This window comes from Glycine soja, chromosome 17, assembly GCF_004193775.1.
Source record: "Glycine soja cultivar W05 chromosome 17, ASM419377v2, whole genome shotgun sequence".
Classification (NCBI taxonomy): domain Eukaryota; kingdom Viridiplantae; phylum Streptophyta; class Magnoliopsida; order Fabales; family Fabaceae; genus Glycine; species Glycine soja.
The window spans coordinates 36,050,849-36,068,550 of NC_041018.1; the positions used below are offsets into that span (position 1 = coordinate 36,050,849).

Genomic DNA, 17,702 nt, shown 5'->3' on the forward strand with positions numbered 1-17,702 from the left:
CTTGCCAATTAAGGAGCACACAAACCCATCAAAAATTGAATCTACAATGTGCACCATCGATTTCAACGGATTATCATCTTCAAAAACTATCATTGTCAACTTCTGTTGAATCAAGTCTATTTTTTTTTGCCTTGGTGGCACAATCACCTTGTTCTCCAACATGAGATCTTAGAAAGAAATCTATTTATTTTCTCATTCGTCATTCGGAGCCTCTTTGTCGGAATCCCCATTACCCAACCCTAATACAGAGAAAAACAAAACCTTAAATCATTGTATGCATGATAGTTTGTAATTAGATTGTAAAATGAAAATGTAAAGAGTAAAATCAAGTTTTCCTAAGACTGTTTTAATTTTCAGTAACTTTAATATCAAGTTAATAGTTAATTAATTTTATTCCTTCCTATTAATAAATATTAATGGCTTGTCAATTATGGATCATATTCAAAAAGTTAGAGAGGACTACTTCTAGTTTCCACGCGTTGCGCGTGCGTTACAAGACCAAATTGTCAAATTGCTGAAAATTAACGTTTGGTCCAAAATGTGTAGCCTGTAGCGTAGAAGTAACATATTTAATTTGGGATAAAAAGTTAAAAGAAAGACATAAAAAAAATGAGATAATATTCAAAGTTGTTTGTTAGAAAATAAAATAAAATATCAAAATTTAACAATTTTCTTTTTATTTGATTATGTAGAAAATAAGAAAAACATGTATATAAAACAACTTAGGCATTCCTAAAAAAGGAAAAAAAGTAGAAGAAAATAAGGACATTTTTTTATTATTATGGTTAAAAAATAGTTGATACAAGTTGTAATATGAAAAAATAATTCTAAATTCTCTTATAGTATCCTCTTGCTTCCTTTGTATGATAAATATTGAATGCATTTTATATTTTTAAGAAATTAAATACAATATTTTTTATTTAAAATTCCTTTATAAAATAGTAAAAAAAATTAATAGGAAATGTGGTATTACTCATATGCAAAAGTCTTATAAAAAAAGAAACAAATTTATAAATAAAAAACTTGTATAAAAGAAGGAAAATGCTGATTGGTACGAAATCATTTTCGTAAGATATGTACGAACGTCTTTGTTAATTAATATTTATTTTAAGAGAGAAGATTATCCCGTATAACTGATTCTTGTAATTCCAGCAAGGAAACGTTGGTACGAAATACCATTTTTTATAGAAGAATCACGTTGTAGTTGTCTATTGCATTTTTCAAGTATAAATGTCATCTATTTTTTCATAAAAAAAGGAAAAATATCATCTATTTGCTTTTTTACTACCTCACTTTTGTTTTTTAGAATTCAATAATGTTGTACTTTTCATGTGAACTGTCACATTATTGTTTTCTAGAATTCAATGACATTGCTCATTTCACATGAACTGGAAAAAGTCCTGCCGCAAAATTGAGAAATTCTTAAGGCAACATTTTCAACATAACTTGTAATAAATAATTTAATTTAATTAACATAAATTCGATTAAGTGTGCTTCCCAATGTTCCCATATTACCATCTGGTGAAATTTTCACATAATCACCAACTGCCACTTTTTTTTTTAACTTTGAGTCGTATTGCACAATAATTACAATAAATGCAACTTTAATTATAACGAATCACATCATAAGGCAGCTAGCTGTCTTCATCTCATGAAAATATTATTGCAATATTCAATATAGCTAACTTTATCTCATGAAAAGATTTTTGTGATATTCAACATATGATTATCAGTGCATTTCAACTCAATCTACCTTTTTCCAACTTTTTAAGAATTTTTTGGCCAAAATTAATCACTTTATTTAAAGTGTTCTAATTAGAATTTTAGGTTCTCAAATGTCAAGAACTTCTCGAAAATTTTAATTGTTGATTATGAGATTAATTTTTTATTCTGAACTTCGTTCTTTCTCCCTCTTAATCACTTTAGAGGAACACTCTTAATCACTTCACACGAACAGTTAGGTGCTTCTTTTTCTTTTTTCATTTTCTTTTCACTTTTCAGAATATTGTTAAAATCTTTTTTTATTTAATTACTAATTTAATTTTTATAATTTTTAAATTTATTTATTTTAATCCCTATAATTAATATATAAATTTTTTAATCTAAAAATTTACATTTTAATTCTCAAAAAATATTCACAGTTAAAATTCTTCAATTAAAATTCTTTAATTAATAAAATTAAAGAAATTTAATAAGAATTTTTGGGAAATTAAAATATAAATTTCATAGATTAAAAAATTTCCTTATTAAATATCAATAACTAAAATATCTACTGATTAACTATATCCTTATTAAATATCAATAACTAAAATATCTACTGGTCAACTATAAGACATAAATTTAAAGATTAAATATCAATAACTAAAATATCTACTGGTCAACTATAAGACATAAATTTAAAGATATAATAGGATTAAATGAGTATTTAAACTATATTTTATTTTATCTATTTCTTCTTTATTTCCACTTTTTTCTTAAAATATTTTAAAGACGTCAATTCCACCTTCCTTATTTTAAAGACGAAATCCGTCCATCTAGGATAGCTCCGGCACCAAACATCTGCACAACCAAACTAGCAATTAATCAAATTAAATAAAATAAAAACATAAAAAACCATTAAGAGAAAAAAAAAATACCTTGCACCAAACGCAAAGCAATGAACGAAAGATAACGGAGGTTCAACGGCGGCGACAAAACCACCACACAACGTGACGAACGAATGACGGAACGCTAACGGCAAGAAAAACAAACTCATGAATGCATACTCGCTAACTCGAATTCTGAAGATAAAAATTTCACAAAATCAAATTGTGAATAAAGATTATACTTTAATTTTCTAGGGTTTTATTTTTTTTTAATTGAATTTTAATTAAAAACTAAAATTGTCCAAAAAATTTTCCTTCCATAGCAAATGTTATGTACAAAAAGAATTCTCCGAGTCCAGGGTCCAGCCTCTTAGGTCTACGCCAACAAAATCTTCCAAATTCTCCGGCGACGCAATCGGAGAGAATCCGTCACCGGCGGCGGAGATCCGAATATTCCGGCGATTCAAAAACAACCTGTGAGAGAGAAACAAATAATAATAATTCATAGATCTTATTTTTCTTCTTCTTCATCATCAGCTTTTGACATGATTGAAAGACGACTCTGTCGCGGTTCAAACGCCGTTCTTCTCCGCTGTTGATGCGATGAAGGACGAATCAGCGCGGTGAGAGCACGTTTCACCCACTCGCCTTCGACGCCACCGATTCTCACGAGCGAGTTCTTCATTGCGGACCGGCGCATGTTGAGCCGGTTCGACGGAAACGAACCGGTTTGCGCGCTGTGGCTGTTTTTGTGGAGGCTGCATCGGAACGAACCGGGATGCGTCGTAGGGGAACACATGCACGATTTCTTCTGAGCCGTGACGTGGCGGTGCTTCGCGATGACGTGGCTCGAGACGGTCCGGTTCGGGGAGATGGACCGGTCGAGAGCGAACCGGACCGAGTGCGAGGGAAGCGGCGCGGCGCTGAATAGGTTCACACGTGTCGGGGAAGTGGAGCGGGGAGGCACGTGCGAGTGAGGTTTTCTGAAGAAACTCGACGAAGGTGAGTTAAACGGTGCGTTTGATGTTGAGTACGAACAGAAGCTGTTAGAATGTGAGAGAGAAGAAGAAGAAGAAGAAGAAGAACGAAGCACTGGTCCACTAGATTTCGTTCTTGAAGAACTCGCCATTACGAAGAGGAAAATTGAGAGAGAGAGAGAGAGAGAGAGAGAGAGAAGGAAAGGGCAAAAAGGACTTTTTGTATTCTTCTTCTTGTTGTAAAGTCCCCTTTGGGGAGTTGGTTCGGCAAACCTAGCGAGTCTCGGAGGCTGGTCTTATACTGCGTAACAGATGGTTCATGGTTGTAATTAAGTTCAAGGTCAAGGGTATATTCGGAAGATGCTAACTAACCATGGTTGAGTGAGGTTGGTTAAGTGTGGTTTAGGATCTGATCAAACGGCTTGTTAAAAAGGATGCAGAATCTGAACCGTTGATCTCTGTGTAGGATGTTTCCTCGGCCACTTCAATGGCTGCCACGTGGGATTATTTATTAACTAAAGTTAAATGCGCTTAATTGTCGGTTAAATGCAAATTAATTAACCACGGTCCACGGTGTCCCTACTACCTTTTGAATAATCTTTCCACGGGGCGTTAAGGCTTGACCAAGTTGCTAGGACGCATAATTAATGGGCTAACTACTTTCATTATTTTTGTATATATATACGAATATACGTATACGATACCAGTACATTACGGACATTTTTTGGATTTTTTTTTCCTTAAAATCACATTTGTTTTCTCGGATTTGATTCCGAATGCTGTATAACTCAAACTTTTGAAATCTCTAAGGTTTGAAATATGAAATATGAATGGTGTGACATATCTCTCGTGACATGTTGTAGTGTTAGGTGAACGTTTCAGTATATTGCGTATTTACTTTTTTTTTTTTGTGAATGACATTATTGTGATCTATGAAGGTTTTGTAAGCAGATAATTAACCTATCTATTTATTCTAGCCTCCAAAAAATATATTTGTATATACAGTATATATAAAACTTAAGTGAGTTATTAGGGTGGATATTATTTTTAAATTAGTTAATATAAAACTTTAAAATTTATTATTGACGATAATTTATGATTAAATAATAATATATAATACTAAAACTATTTTGTGTTGTTAATTCATAACTCATTTTTCCTACTTTTCTTTCATGGTTATATTTTTATGAATCATATTAAATGCTATTAAATTAAAGAAAATAAATCGTTATTCTTTTTTTGGTACATAAAACAAATCGTTATTCTGGAGTACACTTGAATTTAGCCAATGAATATTCCCTTAAAAGAAATTTACCCATGATTATGAATAAGCTTTTAGTTAAGTCTTTAAGATGAAAAAAAAAAAACGAAATAGTATGGCAGCGTGTTAATACTCGTAGCTTTTAAGTGGGAAAGCGGTAGTTAAGAATCCTTTTTTCTTCTTTCAAACAAATAAAAGGCTTAAAAATAATAATAAAAATATTAATAACATCCTTGTTGTTAATACTAATAAAAAAGTCATTAATTGTAAACTAGTAATAACATTTAATAAAATAAAATTTTCACAACTCAAACTGGATTTGATTGAAGTTTGTCCCCTAAATTTGAGATTAATTCGATTTTATCATTAATTTTTTATTCAATTTAACATTCTAATTTTTATGTTTCTATAATCTGACTCCAAATTTGATCTTTTATTTTAGCCAGTGAAATGATGAAATTTTTTATATGTTAATCGTAATTTATCATTTAAAAAATCTCCTCGGCCATCTCTAATAATCGATGAAAGAAAAAATGAAACATAAAAAAAATAAAGAACAAAAATGTGTTCATAAGCATGGTTCAATTATTATCAAACTAACTGATTATGAATGAGTATATTTTAAAAAATTCATTGATTTAATTTTTAAAACGTTGGTCCAAGATATTATTTAAAAATTAAATAAAATAATAATTATAAGCAAGGTGATGTTTAAGGGTGCATTTGATTTATTAAAAGGATATGGTAAATAGGACAACACTAGACAAGTAGCTAAGTTACAATACAACTTTTTGTATTATACATTGTTTGGTGATCAATACATAATACATAATAGAAGTAATTTTATATTGTATTTTATTTGATATACTTATGTTGTGAACACAATAATGTAAATTTTATTATAAATTCTACGTATATTAGCACACCTTGATAACGTAACTAAGGAGAGACACTTCCATGAAGGAAGCACAATCCTTGACACCACAAGGTCATGACGATGGTAGTGGTGACATAACGGCGCAACGTGACATCGTAGAGTTGGCCAAAAGAAAAGAGTATAGCGGGAAGGAGAAAGATAACGATTGAAACATTTGGATAAATTAATAATAAATAAAAAAAAAGAAATAATGAGTAAAAAAGAAACAACACCCATTTATACGACCCTCATGAGGGACTAAGGTACAACGTTTTGAAGAGGGAGGTTTAGAGAAGGAGATGCATATGAAAAAAAAAGATAATGAAAAGTCAGAAAATAAGATTTTTACTCTTGTTAGACACTTGACAAAAAGTTATACGATTTAGTGAGTTACAAGTTTTTGGGTATTTGTCAAGTCCATTATTTAGTTATTTTTTTAAATCAAATGTTGGACAAATATTTTTGTGTTGTTCATTCCCTTTTTTTTTTATCGAATCAAATACAACCTAAAATTGATTAATTTGTGCTTGAATAAATATTTATAAGTTTTATTTTATATAATTTTAAAACAATTAATTTTACTTAACATGAAATTTATATAAAACTTGTAGTTTTTAAAATAGTTGACTTCAGATGTATATTTATAATAAAATTTAATATAAAAATAATTAAATTAATATACGCTCAAGCAAAAGAAAGAAATTCTCTCAAAGACTAATTTTAAAGGAATATCTTTATAATAGTTTCAATAATCGACAAACTATAAAGATTTGAGAGTTTCTAGTAGACATGACAAGAAAACTCGTACTCATGAGTATCCGACAAAATTCGTTCCAACTTTGACGGGTAATATCCGAGTTAATCGGGTATGGATTCAGGTTTAGATTTTTCTCGATAACCAAAAGTCGGGGACGGGTATGAGATTACTACATCCGCCCCAACCCCGAACCCGGACCCGTCACGCCACTTAAAATTTATAATTTTTGCATAATTTGATCAAAATGCCTTGAATTTTTATTACTAGTTAATTTTATTTTAGAATTTTTACATAATTTAATATTCTTTTCTTAACCATTTTTGTAGACACATGCGCTATAATAAATTTATTGATATATAAGTAGTTAAAATTAAATGTTTAACAATCAATTTATTTATTCTAAAATCAAATTTTTAATATTTTCTTTACAAAAAAAATATTTTTCTAATTTGAATCGAGTAGGGTAGGAGATACTCAATACCCGACGAGTATGAGGATGAGATAATAAATTTTATCTTATCGAATATAAGATACGATTGGAGACATATTGAAAAGTGAGGGTCAAAAATTTGGGAGACAATACCCATTCATGTCCGGCCCATTATCATATCTAGTTTCTAAAAACAAGACTTTGAGAGTTTGCATTTATTTGGTAAGGTTAAGAGAAAGGAGATTTGTATCCAAGTTGTTCTATATTATCGTTTTTTTCTTTATCTCTATAATTTATGTTTTGACTAACATTTTTTTTATTCTCGTTCTTTGGTTTTTAAATAATTCAAATTGCTAGTAATTATTTTTTATCTCAAGTTCTCATGGGATCCATTCTCTACTCTTTATATTAAGGATGACAAAAGGTGGGTTTGACTATTCTCAGTCTGACTTTCATTAAGAATAAGTATGAAAATTAATTTACTTCTATACAATTTTATTCTCGTTCTTTGGTTTCTTTATCTCCGATGACTGTCAGCTTTTTCCTAAAATTAATTTAGTTCTATTCAATTTTAAATAAATCATATACTAAATCATTTATTACATTTTAATTTAAAGAATATATAAAAATGAATAAATATTGAATCAGAAAAATAAAAATTCAATACGTAATTATTTTAATAAATTGTAATTTTATATTTTACTCCCTCCATTCTTTTTTAATTATGAGATTTTGAAAAAATATGTATTCATATTTATTTGTCACTTGCAAAATTCAAAATTATATTAATTACTCTTTTATCAATTATACTCTTATTAGTTTTTTATTTTTAATTAATTTACACATGTATTTTATTGTAAAGTAGAAAGAGAAAGGAATGAAATAGGAAATTTCACAATTATTTTATTGAAATAAAAAATTAATGTATTTTTTTATTTCTACAAAACAACCTTAAAAGATAAAAAAAAATGAATGTTGTATTATTTAATCATTATTATATTTTAAATGATTTACTATCTTTGTGTTTAAAAAACAAGTATTTGTCATTATGTATCATATTTTTTTAATTTATTTTTTTAATCAAGTGATTAATAGGTTAAAATTAAAGTTAAATTATTTTATATAGTACCTGAATTTGATCTGTAATGAAAAAAAATCTTGAGTAAGTTTTATCGGCGGGTTAAAACAAAAAAAAAAATCCTTTTGAAAAGCATGTTTCACCTTTTTTTATAAAATCCATTTCAAATTAATTATTTTTCTTTTACCTAAACATTCTTACATAATGTTCAATATTTTAGTCAATAAATAATAGATGTTGTAAACTAAAAAGATAAGCTTTTCCTCTCCTATAAGAATTGGAAAAGACGACTAATTAGTTATAACCAAAAAGTAATAAATAAAAAGCACAACTATTATTTTTTCTCAAAAATATTAATTAATTAAGATGAAAACAATTAAATACAAAGTGATATAACGAATCTAATTAATATTAAAGGTTTAGAAGAATAATAAAAACTATTATCATTTAAATTGCTCTAAAAAATATTTATCATTTAAATTAATCAACTTTCTTAGTTTTCTTAAATTAGTTAAAAGGTTTTATGGAAAGTTTTGACACAAGTATTAAGAAATATAATCAATATTTTAAATTTCATAAAATATACTCTTTATTTAATTACTTTTACCTTATTAATGATATTATCCCCGAAATATATTTCAATTAATTGACACTGATTTTCAATGACTTCTTTTAAGTTTTGATATCAAGCCTTAATAAAAAAACATTTTAGAAAAAAAAATTAAATGTGATCGATGGGTAAATTTCAATCACATTAACTAACCTTTTTAATTATTTTTTTTAAACAAACTTTTTTGATTGACCCAAATGTTATTAGTTAATTTTGTTTATATTTGAGTATGAGGATGTACCTTTTTTTGTCATCATCATATTTATTTAAAGTATCTATTAATTTTATTAAATTTTGTCAATTTTTAATCTTTTATGATAAATTTGACTAACTAATTGAAACATGTCAAGAAGAAAAGAGTAACTTAATCTTTTGTCAACCATGTTTATGAATGAATGGATAATTGTTTTGAAATCGTCTGCCGTGTCCCCTCTCTGAGGAGTATATGATTCAACAAAAATCACATAAGGATAGATTTGATATAATCAAAACCTCTCATAAAATATGTACCCGTAACTAGCGGACGAATAAAGTACATTAAATAGTCATTTTAGGGATTGACGACTTATCCATTCAATGACTTTGACACGGGACGTCCATTGGTTTTATAAAATCGCAACTAATTGAAACGTTTTTTCTTTTTCTATCTAAAACATCATATAAAATGAAATGAAAAGAGTAATTATTATCAATATTTTTAAAATCAGATTGCATTGATTCAACATTTAATGTTTCAACTATGGTCAAATCGTTAATAATAATAATAATAATAATAAATTCTAAATATTACATTAAATAATATCAAATAAATATAATATAATATAATAATTTTATGACAAAAAGAAAAAACTAAAAAAGGCATCATTTTATAAACATAAGTAACTAACATAATACAACAAGAGAAAAACTAGAATACGTTATAGTGTAAAATAATTTTGTACTATCTTCTAATTATAAAATATTATTTACGATAAATTTTTTGACTTTTGTTAAATTATCTTAAAAATTACACCAACCTTAATTTTATGATTGGATGACAATTAGTATATCATAATTAAACTCATAACAACATCCATTAATGCTAACAAGTTTACATTTAGAAAAAAAAATGAAAAATTAATATAATTTAAACTTGTAAAAAATGAATCAAGATATAAAAGTTATAGATTAACATAAATAATTAAGTTATATGATTTATAAGATAAACAATAACAATAATTTATAAAATAACTTGTAATTATGTGTAATCCTTATTAAATATCTAGTATTATTCATGTTAAAAATATTTTAGATTATTTTTTAAAAAAATTACCCATTCAAATCATTTTTTACATTAATTTTGACCTATTCTTTCCAAAAAATGATCTAGTTTTTTTTAAGAATTAATGAATTAGTCACCAAACTCAGACCGACAAAACTGTTTAATCTGATTTTAAAAATCATGGTTACTATAATAATTAATGTATATTTTTAATAATTCTAAATTATATTCTACAAATATATTATTAACTATAATATCTCTATACATAGATAGATAATTAAATAGATACATAGATGGAGTTCATATCTTTGATCTTGAAAACTACATAGCCCAAAAATTCGAACCTGACCCTATCCTAGTCAGAATAGATTTTTACTTTAACTTGTTAATTATTATATATTGAGGGTTACTCACTTACACTTATAATTGAGAGTGGATAATTTATTATTACTCCATCCTTTTTAAAACTAGTGATGTTTAAGATGAATGTTCAGTTTTTAAAGAAAATGTACATGTGTTAAGAAGTATTTAATAATTGTAAGATATTAATATATTTGGTTGAAAATTTAATGTAAGATGCAAATGCGATGTAATTGTTTGTTGAAGTGTTTTTTTTTAATTAATTGTTTGTGATTTTTTTTTATCCGTGAGTATTGTAAGTGTTATTCTTCATAAAGATTAAATCTAGTTATTTTAAAAAGGGACACATGCCTAGAAACATAATCATTGAGACTTAAAATTTGTAAAAATCAATAATTTCAAAATAAAAATAAGGATAAATATGATTTTAATTTTTATATTTTTCGCTTTTTCATGTTTGGGAAGCTTCATATACTTTAATTTAATTCATGTACTTTATTAAAAATATGCTTTTAGTCCATTCACACATATTCTTTACAAATGGCCTTAGTTCTTGGGAAATGAATTATTGTTAGTATTTACTTTCAACAACATCAATTTTTCTCACATACACATTCCTTTTGTTTCGTTATGAAGAATAAGTTATGAATTTCAAATCACAACTATCACATACAAATATCGATGAAAAATCATGTGATTTCATTGATCTACATCACCAACTGTCGAAGAATATAATGAAGGTGGAAATAAAGACAAAAATAAAGTGGTTGAAAATTAGAATTTGATATGTCTAAGGAGACATTTTAATAACTTCTTTTTTTTAAAAAGAATAATTTAAAAAAAATAAAAAAAAACCTAACCATCAATTCTAATAGACAAAATTAATGTCCCATGTGAAGAATAAAAACACGTTTTTAATAAAATATATAAACTAAATTTGACTATATCAAACTTCAAGAAATTAAAATCAGGAAAAAGTGAAAATATAATGAATAAAAGTATATTTTTCCCATAAAAATAATCCTATACCGCCGCCAAACTTTCATTGTCCTTCAAACAAACTTTCATTGTCCTTCAAACAACTCACCTTTACTTACGTAGGCAGCTCTACATGCCACATTAACCATCAAAGAGTAAATGGATGGTTGGATTAAAATTTATAAATATAAGTTTAAATTCAAAGTATGTTGTAAACTTTTTTTTTTTGATAGAAATATGTTGTAAACTTAAGTTTAATAATTAAGAAAAAGTTTACTATAATGCATGTGAATACATAAATCAGAAGTACTTTTATTTTAAAAGCAACCCATTTAATATTGCTTCTCATCTAAACCCAAATTTACCCCAAACATTAGTTACAAAATTAATTTTAAGAGAATACAAATATGACACAAAACTGAATTCGAGATTCTAAAAGTATGTTTAATGTATGTAGGCTATTTTTAATAAGATATTTTAGTTAATTTTTAATTTTTTTATTGGATTAATAATTTATTTGATTGTTTGATAAATAACTTTTTGAATAGTTTTTTAAATGCTAATTGAACTAATTTTTTTTAAAATTTAATTTATAATTTTTTATATTTTATTCATTTTTATCTTTAAAATATATATTAATTTGATTTATTATCGTTTTTTAAAATAAAACAATATTTTATTATTTATTTGTTTTTATTCACTCATTCGAACTACACATTTTTATATTTCACTATTTGTTTAATCATTGTACTATTTATAATATTTAATTTATTATTCCAACATTAACTTTACAAATTTGACAATGATAAAAGTCAGATTTATTTTATTTTTCTAGTATTTTATGAATTTATTTAACTGGTAAGTCAAAAGTTAAATTATAACTTAAGACAAATTATGATTTTTAATTGTTTTGATTATATGCAAATAAATATAAATGGTAAAAGCAATGTCCAATGCATATAATCAAAACAATTAGACCATAATTTAGAAGATAATTTAAGAGAAATAATTAAGAAGATGATTTATTTCTCTATGTTTGATATTCTACTTGCAGAGATATTCCTCTAGGATTCAACAAAATCCTATGAAATGAAGTCCAAGATTTGAAAGTGATGATGATAATCAAAAGACACACTCTACTATATAGACCTGCTCTGACGGGGTGAAGTGACTTTCTGCTGAAGTACTCAACCCGATAACCTATAAGAGTGGACTCTTTACATGAAGTACTCAACAACCATTATCATCAAATGAAAATCAAGTGAAAAATTTAATTGTTAAGAGACAACAAACACTTGAAGATGAAGACTATAAATACCATAAACTTTGAAGAAGAAGACACCCTACATGAAAAAAAGATGTGTATTTAATGCAAGCATTAAATACTCCCAACAACCATTATCATTAGATGAAGATCAAGTGAAAAATTCAACCATTGAGAGACAACGAACACTAGAAGATAAAAACTATAAATACTAGAAACTTTGAAGAAGAAGACACATGAATCTCATATGTGTTCATTCTTTCAATCTTTATTTAAAAAGTTTTATGTTTATCATTGTAAAGTTCAAAAGCTCTCAAAAAACCTTTTACATATTGAGAGAAAAGACTAAAAACCCGAGTGTATATTCGTCTATAAAATGATCATAACTTAGTTAGTGAGCAATTTCAAACAAAAAATCCTTTGATTTTTTTGGAGACAACATTTGCTTGGTAGGACAAAGAATACTGAGTTTTTGTCAAACTTGGAGTAGAACTTGATTGTGTAAGAGTTAGAAGTGACAGTGAACGATATTTGTAATTCATGTGAAGTTAGTGAAACTTGGTGGTTTGCTAAGAATTTGACGTAATTGTGAATGTATAAATACATGATTTTGATGATGTCAAAAAATAATCACACAAGGTTGCTTTCAAGATTACTTCAACAAACATTCAAAGGTTACACATTGCTTCAAGATTAATACAAGGTTGATTTAACAAACAAGCATTATTTCAAGATTAATTCAAGATCAAGCTTTTTCCTCAAAACAAGTATTTCCAAGAGATCAAGGCTCTGGTAATTGATTACCAGGCAGTGTAATCGATTACCAGAAGATAATTTTAAAAATTAGCTTTTAAAAAGGGTTTTGAATTTGAATTTTGAATCATGCAATCGATTACCAAATGTTTGTAATTGATTACCAGCAATGACACTTCAGAAAACACTTTGAAAAGTCATGACCCTTCAAAATATAACCGTGCAATCGATTACCTCGATTACCAGTGAAGAATTTCAGAAAAAGTTTTTTGAAAAGACACATATTTTCAAACTATTTTGAAAATGCACAAATGGCCTATATATGTGTGTGTCTGACTTCGAAAAACAAGAGAGAGATTCTAAGAGAACTCAATTTCCAAATGCTCTTCCAACAACTCTTGGACAAACACTTGCAAATCTATTGAGAATTCATCTAGGAACTTCAAATTGTATTATCATCTCTAAAAGAGAGAAATTCCTCTAGGATCTTCAATTTGTATCATCCACTCTAAAGGAGAGAAATCTTTCTGTTCATATCAGAAAGTCAGTTGTAATCAACAAACTGGTTGTCTCTTGGATTGTGAGAATTGTAATCAAGAGACAGGTTATCTCTTGGATAATCTTGAATACAAGGGTGAGGATCGCAAGGTGTGTTCAAAGTTTGTAAAGGATTTAGTGGAAAATCTCAAGTGGGTTGCTTGAGGATTGAATGTAAGCACGAGAAGTGGTCGAACCAGTATAAATTGAGTTTGCATTTCTCTCTTCCCTTATCTTATTTATTTTATTGCAATCAATTTTGTCTTTCACATTTAAAGAACATTATTAAATTGATTATTGCTTCTTCTTCTGCATTATGAGCCTATCATTTAAAAAGAGGGTAGTTAAAAGTTTGTTAGTGGAAAATTTTGTAAGACTTAATTCACCCCTCTCTTAAGTTATTGAGGTCACTTGTCCAACAGGAATCTTAATGGTAGAGATGAACCATTATAGAACTTCTTGTGTCTAAAAATCTTTCTTGCTTTTCTTTGAAGTTTTAAACTAACCCAAGGATGTGAATTTGTTTTTAGATTTAAAAACAAATGTCTTGTGTTTTCTAAAAATTTGTTTACATTGTCTGATAGGTTTTGAGAAAAATATTCTATATGCTTTCTAAAAAGTGTTTTATACAAACTTTCTTATAAGTTAAAAAGGTTTTAAAAATTTCTGAAATCATAATTGAACCCCCTTCTTATGATATTTGTCTTTACGTTAACTATTATACTAATTAACATAATAAAAATATAATGTCTACTAATTGTATATTTTTTAAGTTTATTTAAAACTTGATTAAAAACACTTTAAAATATAATATAAGATTAATAGTAGAATAAATAATACGAAAAAAATGCAATGATTGTAACTAAAAATGAAATAAAAATACTTCATCTATAAATAAAAATTACATTATAAAATTAATTAATTAAAAACTAAAATTATAACACCTCAAAAATATTTTTATTCATAAAAAAATTAAAATTTATATATTCATTTTTTATCATTTTACATTTTTACCTATTTCAACAAATAATTTTACTAAACACTTATGATTTAATAAGTCATGCATTTGGATGAGGAATTTTAAAACATCATAGAATTCGAAATACTCATCAATTCAATTAATAGCGATGAAATGCCATTCAATTTTAAATTAATTTATTTGGATTATTAATTTTGAAATTTTCATAGTAACTAATTATAAATAACTACAATTTTTGTTTTAAAATTGTCTTCTCTCTCCTCACTTTCTCTCTCTGTCGCACATAACTACCAAAACTCAGCAATGTTTCTCCTCACTTTCAATAATCAAAGATGATGTATCGTCATATGACACCTCCTTCGTGGTATCGTCATATGACACCTCCTTCGTGGTGATCTCCGACCAACAGTTTGGTTTTTTGGTAATTTTCAACTCTTTTCGTAAACATATTTGTCTTTGATTCTCTTTGTCAGGGGTTTGGTTCAACGTTGTTTGTTGGCAATTTGGATCTCCAAGCGAGAATATGGAGATGATCGCTAGAGATCAAAAATTTGGTGGGAAAGGTTCGCTGAAGAGAAGCAAGTGTCAAATGAACAGTGGAGGGTTAGGATTTTGTTTAGGTGAAGATGGAGAGATGAAGAATGTGGAATTTCACAAATTCCACCTATTTTAGTGGAATTTCAAATTCTGAATTTTACAAAGAATTGAAATGCTGAGGAATTCTTTAAATTCTAGTTTTATAGTATCCCAATGAAGCATTTTAGTGAGTAGTAATTAAAATATCTTAAAAATCACATTACCCACTTAGATTGCATCATCCAAAACACAGGGTTAGGATCTATTTGGTAGAGTGATGGAAATAAATGAAATGAAAGTGAATTATGATGAAATTTGAAATTAAAATAAAATATAAAAACATCATTTTACTATTTATTCTTCTTTTTTATTTTCTTTCTAATCAAATGAACCAACCTTTAATTACCAACTAATTTTCTTAAACTCTTAAACGGGTATTTAAACATACCCTCAGGATTTCCTCAGTTTTTACTTTGGTTCCTCTAGAAGTATCTCAGGTTAATTCTCTAATGAGTTAGTTGTGAGGCATTTGTAGTTGTAGCTAGGTTGATTGGATGGCTGGCTTCTCAATCTAACTACAACCTGTCCAGATATTAGCTATGCCACCCAACAAATAAGTTATAGTTCCTTGACCTACTATGCAACATTTCAAGACTGTTCATCATGTCCTGCTTAATTTACCTTAAAGGTTGTCTCGCGGAAGGTCTTTTGTTCCATCATTCTTTCTTCCATATTCAACTTCTTGATGAGAAGTCAATAGTTAATTTTATTTTGTTTCTAGCTAGTTTGTCGTTAGCCTTCTTCTAAAGAATATATTGCTCGAACCTTCACTTTTATAATCATTTTTTTTTTCATTTCAATTTCTATGAATCAATCTTTCTTCAGTTTTCCTTTTATTTGGTACGAGTGTTATCAATCTAACGTTAATGAAGAATCAACTCATGACTCTTAGAGTGCGTTTACTTCACGGACTAAAAATTCATTTATGGGAATATGAACTTGGAAATATAAGGGATTGTTTTGGTTAGAGAAAATATTTTTTATTTTTATTTCTTGTTTTCATTTCTTGAAAACTAATTTCATTTTCAAATTTTTAAGTTTTAAAAATGTGTTTTTAAGTTCATATTTATTTATGGAAATATGAACTTGGAAATATTAATATTCCCAGTTTTAAAAAAGATTTGAGTATGTTCATTTCCGAAAAAGTGATTATAACATATGATTTTTTTTCCATTTTTATTCCCATGGTGAGGGTCGGTAAATTGCATGTATTTCCATGAGAATGTGGACAATTATTTTTTTAAACCCACTTATAACTTCCATTTTAACTCATTTTTTATTTCAATTATTTTTAATTTAAAAAATATTTCTAGAAATATTAAAATTTAACCAAACAATTTTTTAAAATATTTTCTGAAATATCATTCTAACTAATATTCTTAAATATATGATTCCTGCAGAAAATACAGTATTATACCTTAAAACAAATGTCCCCTTACAACACAAACTAAATACACGTTCTACTTTTAATTCTCTTGTCTTTTTTATAACTACAATTGAATATAATCTTGATTCGAGCTGCTAGAACTAGTTTGAAGAACAAAATTCTTCCTTTGAACACTAATGTAGTTACATATTAAAGATTTAAACTTGTGATTAGTAATTAAGATGAAATAATTGTGAGAGCTAGTTAATCTACACTCTCAAGGGTTCCTATAATTTCTTGGGAGCTTTTATTTCAATGTCAAAATTCTTGCAAGTGTCCACACTTGGACGTGACCTAAGAAGATTTTTGAAAACCCCTTCTTGGAGCCCATCTCTTCTAGTGAGTATTCCATTCCGTTGGATCAGTGTAGAACACGAATGATCTTTTTTTAAAAAAGATAAATTAAAAGGATAAATATAAAGAAGTAAATGGAAAGAAGTAGGTCAGTGTACTGCAAGAATACTGAAAGTTTACTCGTTGCATATATGCAGTTTGTGGACTTATTAGCACTATATGTGTTACCAACCAATGCAAATATGTTAAATGCATTTAAATAAATAGTCATTTTATAGGTTTTTGCCTTGAAAGAGTAGTTGAACAGAAATGAATGTTTCTACGCAACAGTTGGAAGCTTTATACAATTTCCAACCATAATTTGGTCTTTTTATAAGCTTCATTTGACTCTGTAGCTCTGTTGCAATTTTTTATACAGAAGCAGGAGAACATCTTGCGAATAGCTGGTGGTGGGATTTTAGAATAATTGAAGTCTTTAGACTATGATAGGTCAAAGTTTTTATAGCGAACTTTCGTTGTCAAACTTATATTATATATTGAAGTTCATAAAAATTGATAGGCAAAATAGTCAATTTGATCCTTGAGAGTGTTTAGGGATTT

General features: G+C 27.2%; 1 protein-coding gene across 1 annotated transcript; it reads right to left on the bottom strand.

The window, feature by feature from the left end:
- Positions 1–2,354: 2,354 nt before the first annotated feature.
- LOC114393682 (putative protein TPRXL) lies at positions 2,355–3,837 on the bottom strand. The gene is made up of 2 exons (XM_028355076.1): positions 2,637–3,837; positions 2,355–2,559 (listed from the first exon to the last, which is right to left on the bottom strand). The coding sequence occupies exon 1, from the start codon at positions 3,712–3,714 to the stop codon at positions 3,097–3,099; it is 618 nt and encodes a 205-aa protein (XP_028210877.1). The 5' UTR covers positions 3,715–3,837; the 3' UTR covers positions 2,355–2,559; positions 2,637–3,096.
- Positions 3,838–17,702: the final 13,865 nt, after the last annotated feature.

Coding starts and splice junctions, on each gene's coding strand:
- LOC114393682 (XM_028355076.1), bottom strand. CDS start 3,714: ATGGCGAGTTCTTCAAGAACGAAATCTAGTGGACCAGTGCTTCGTTCT.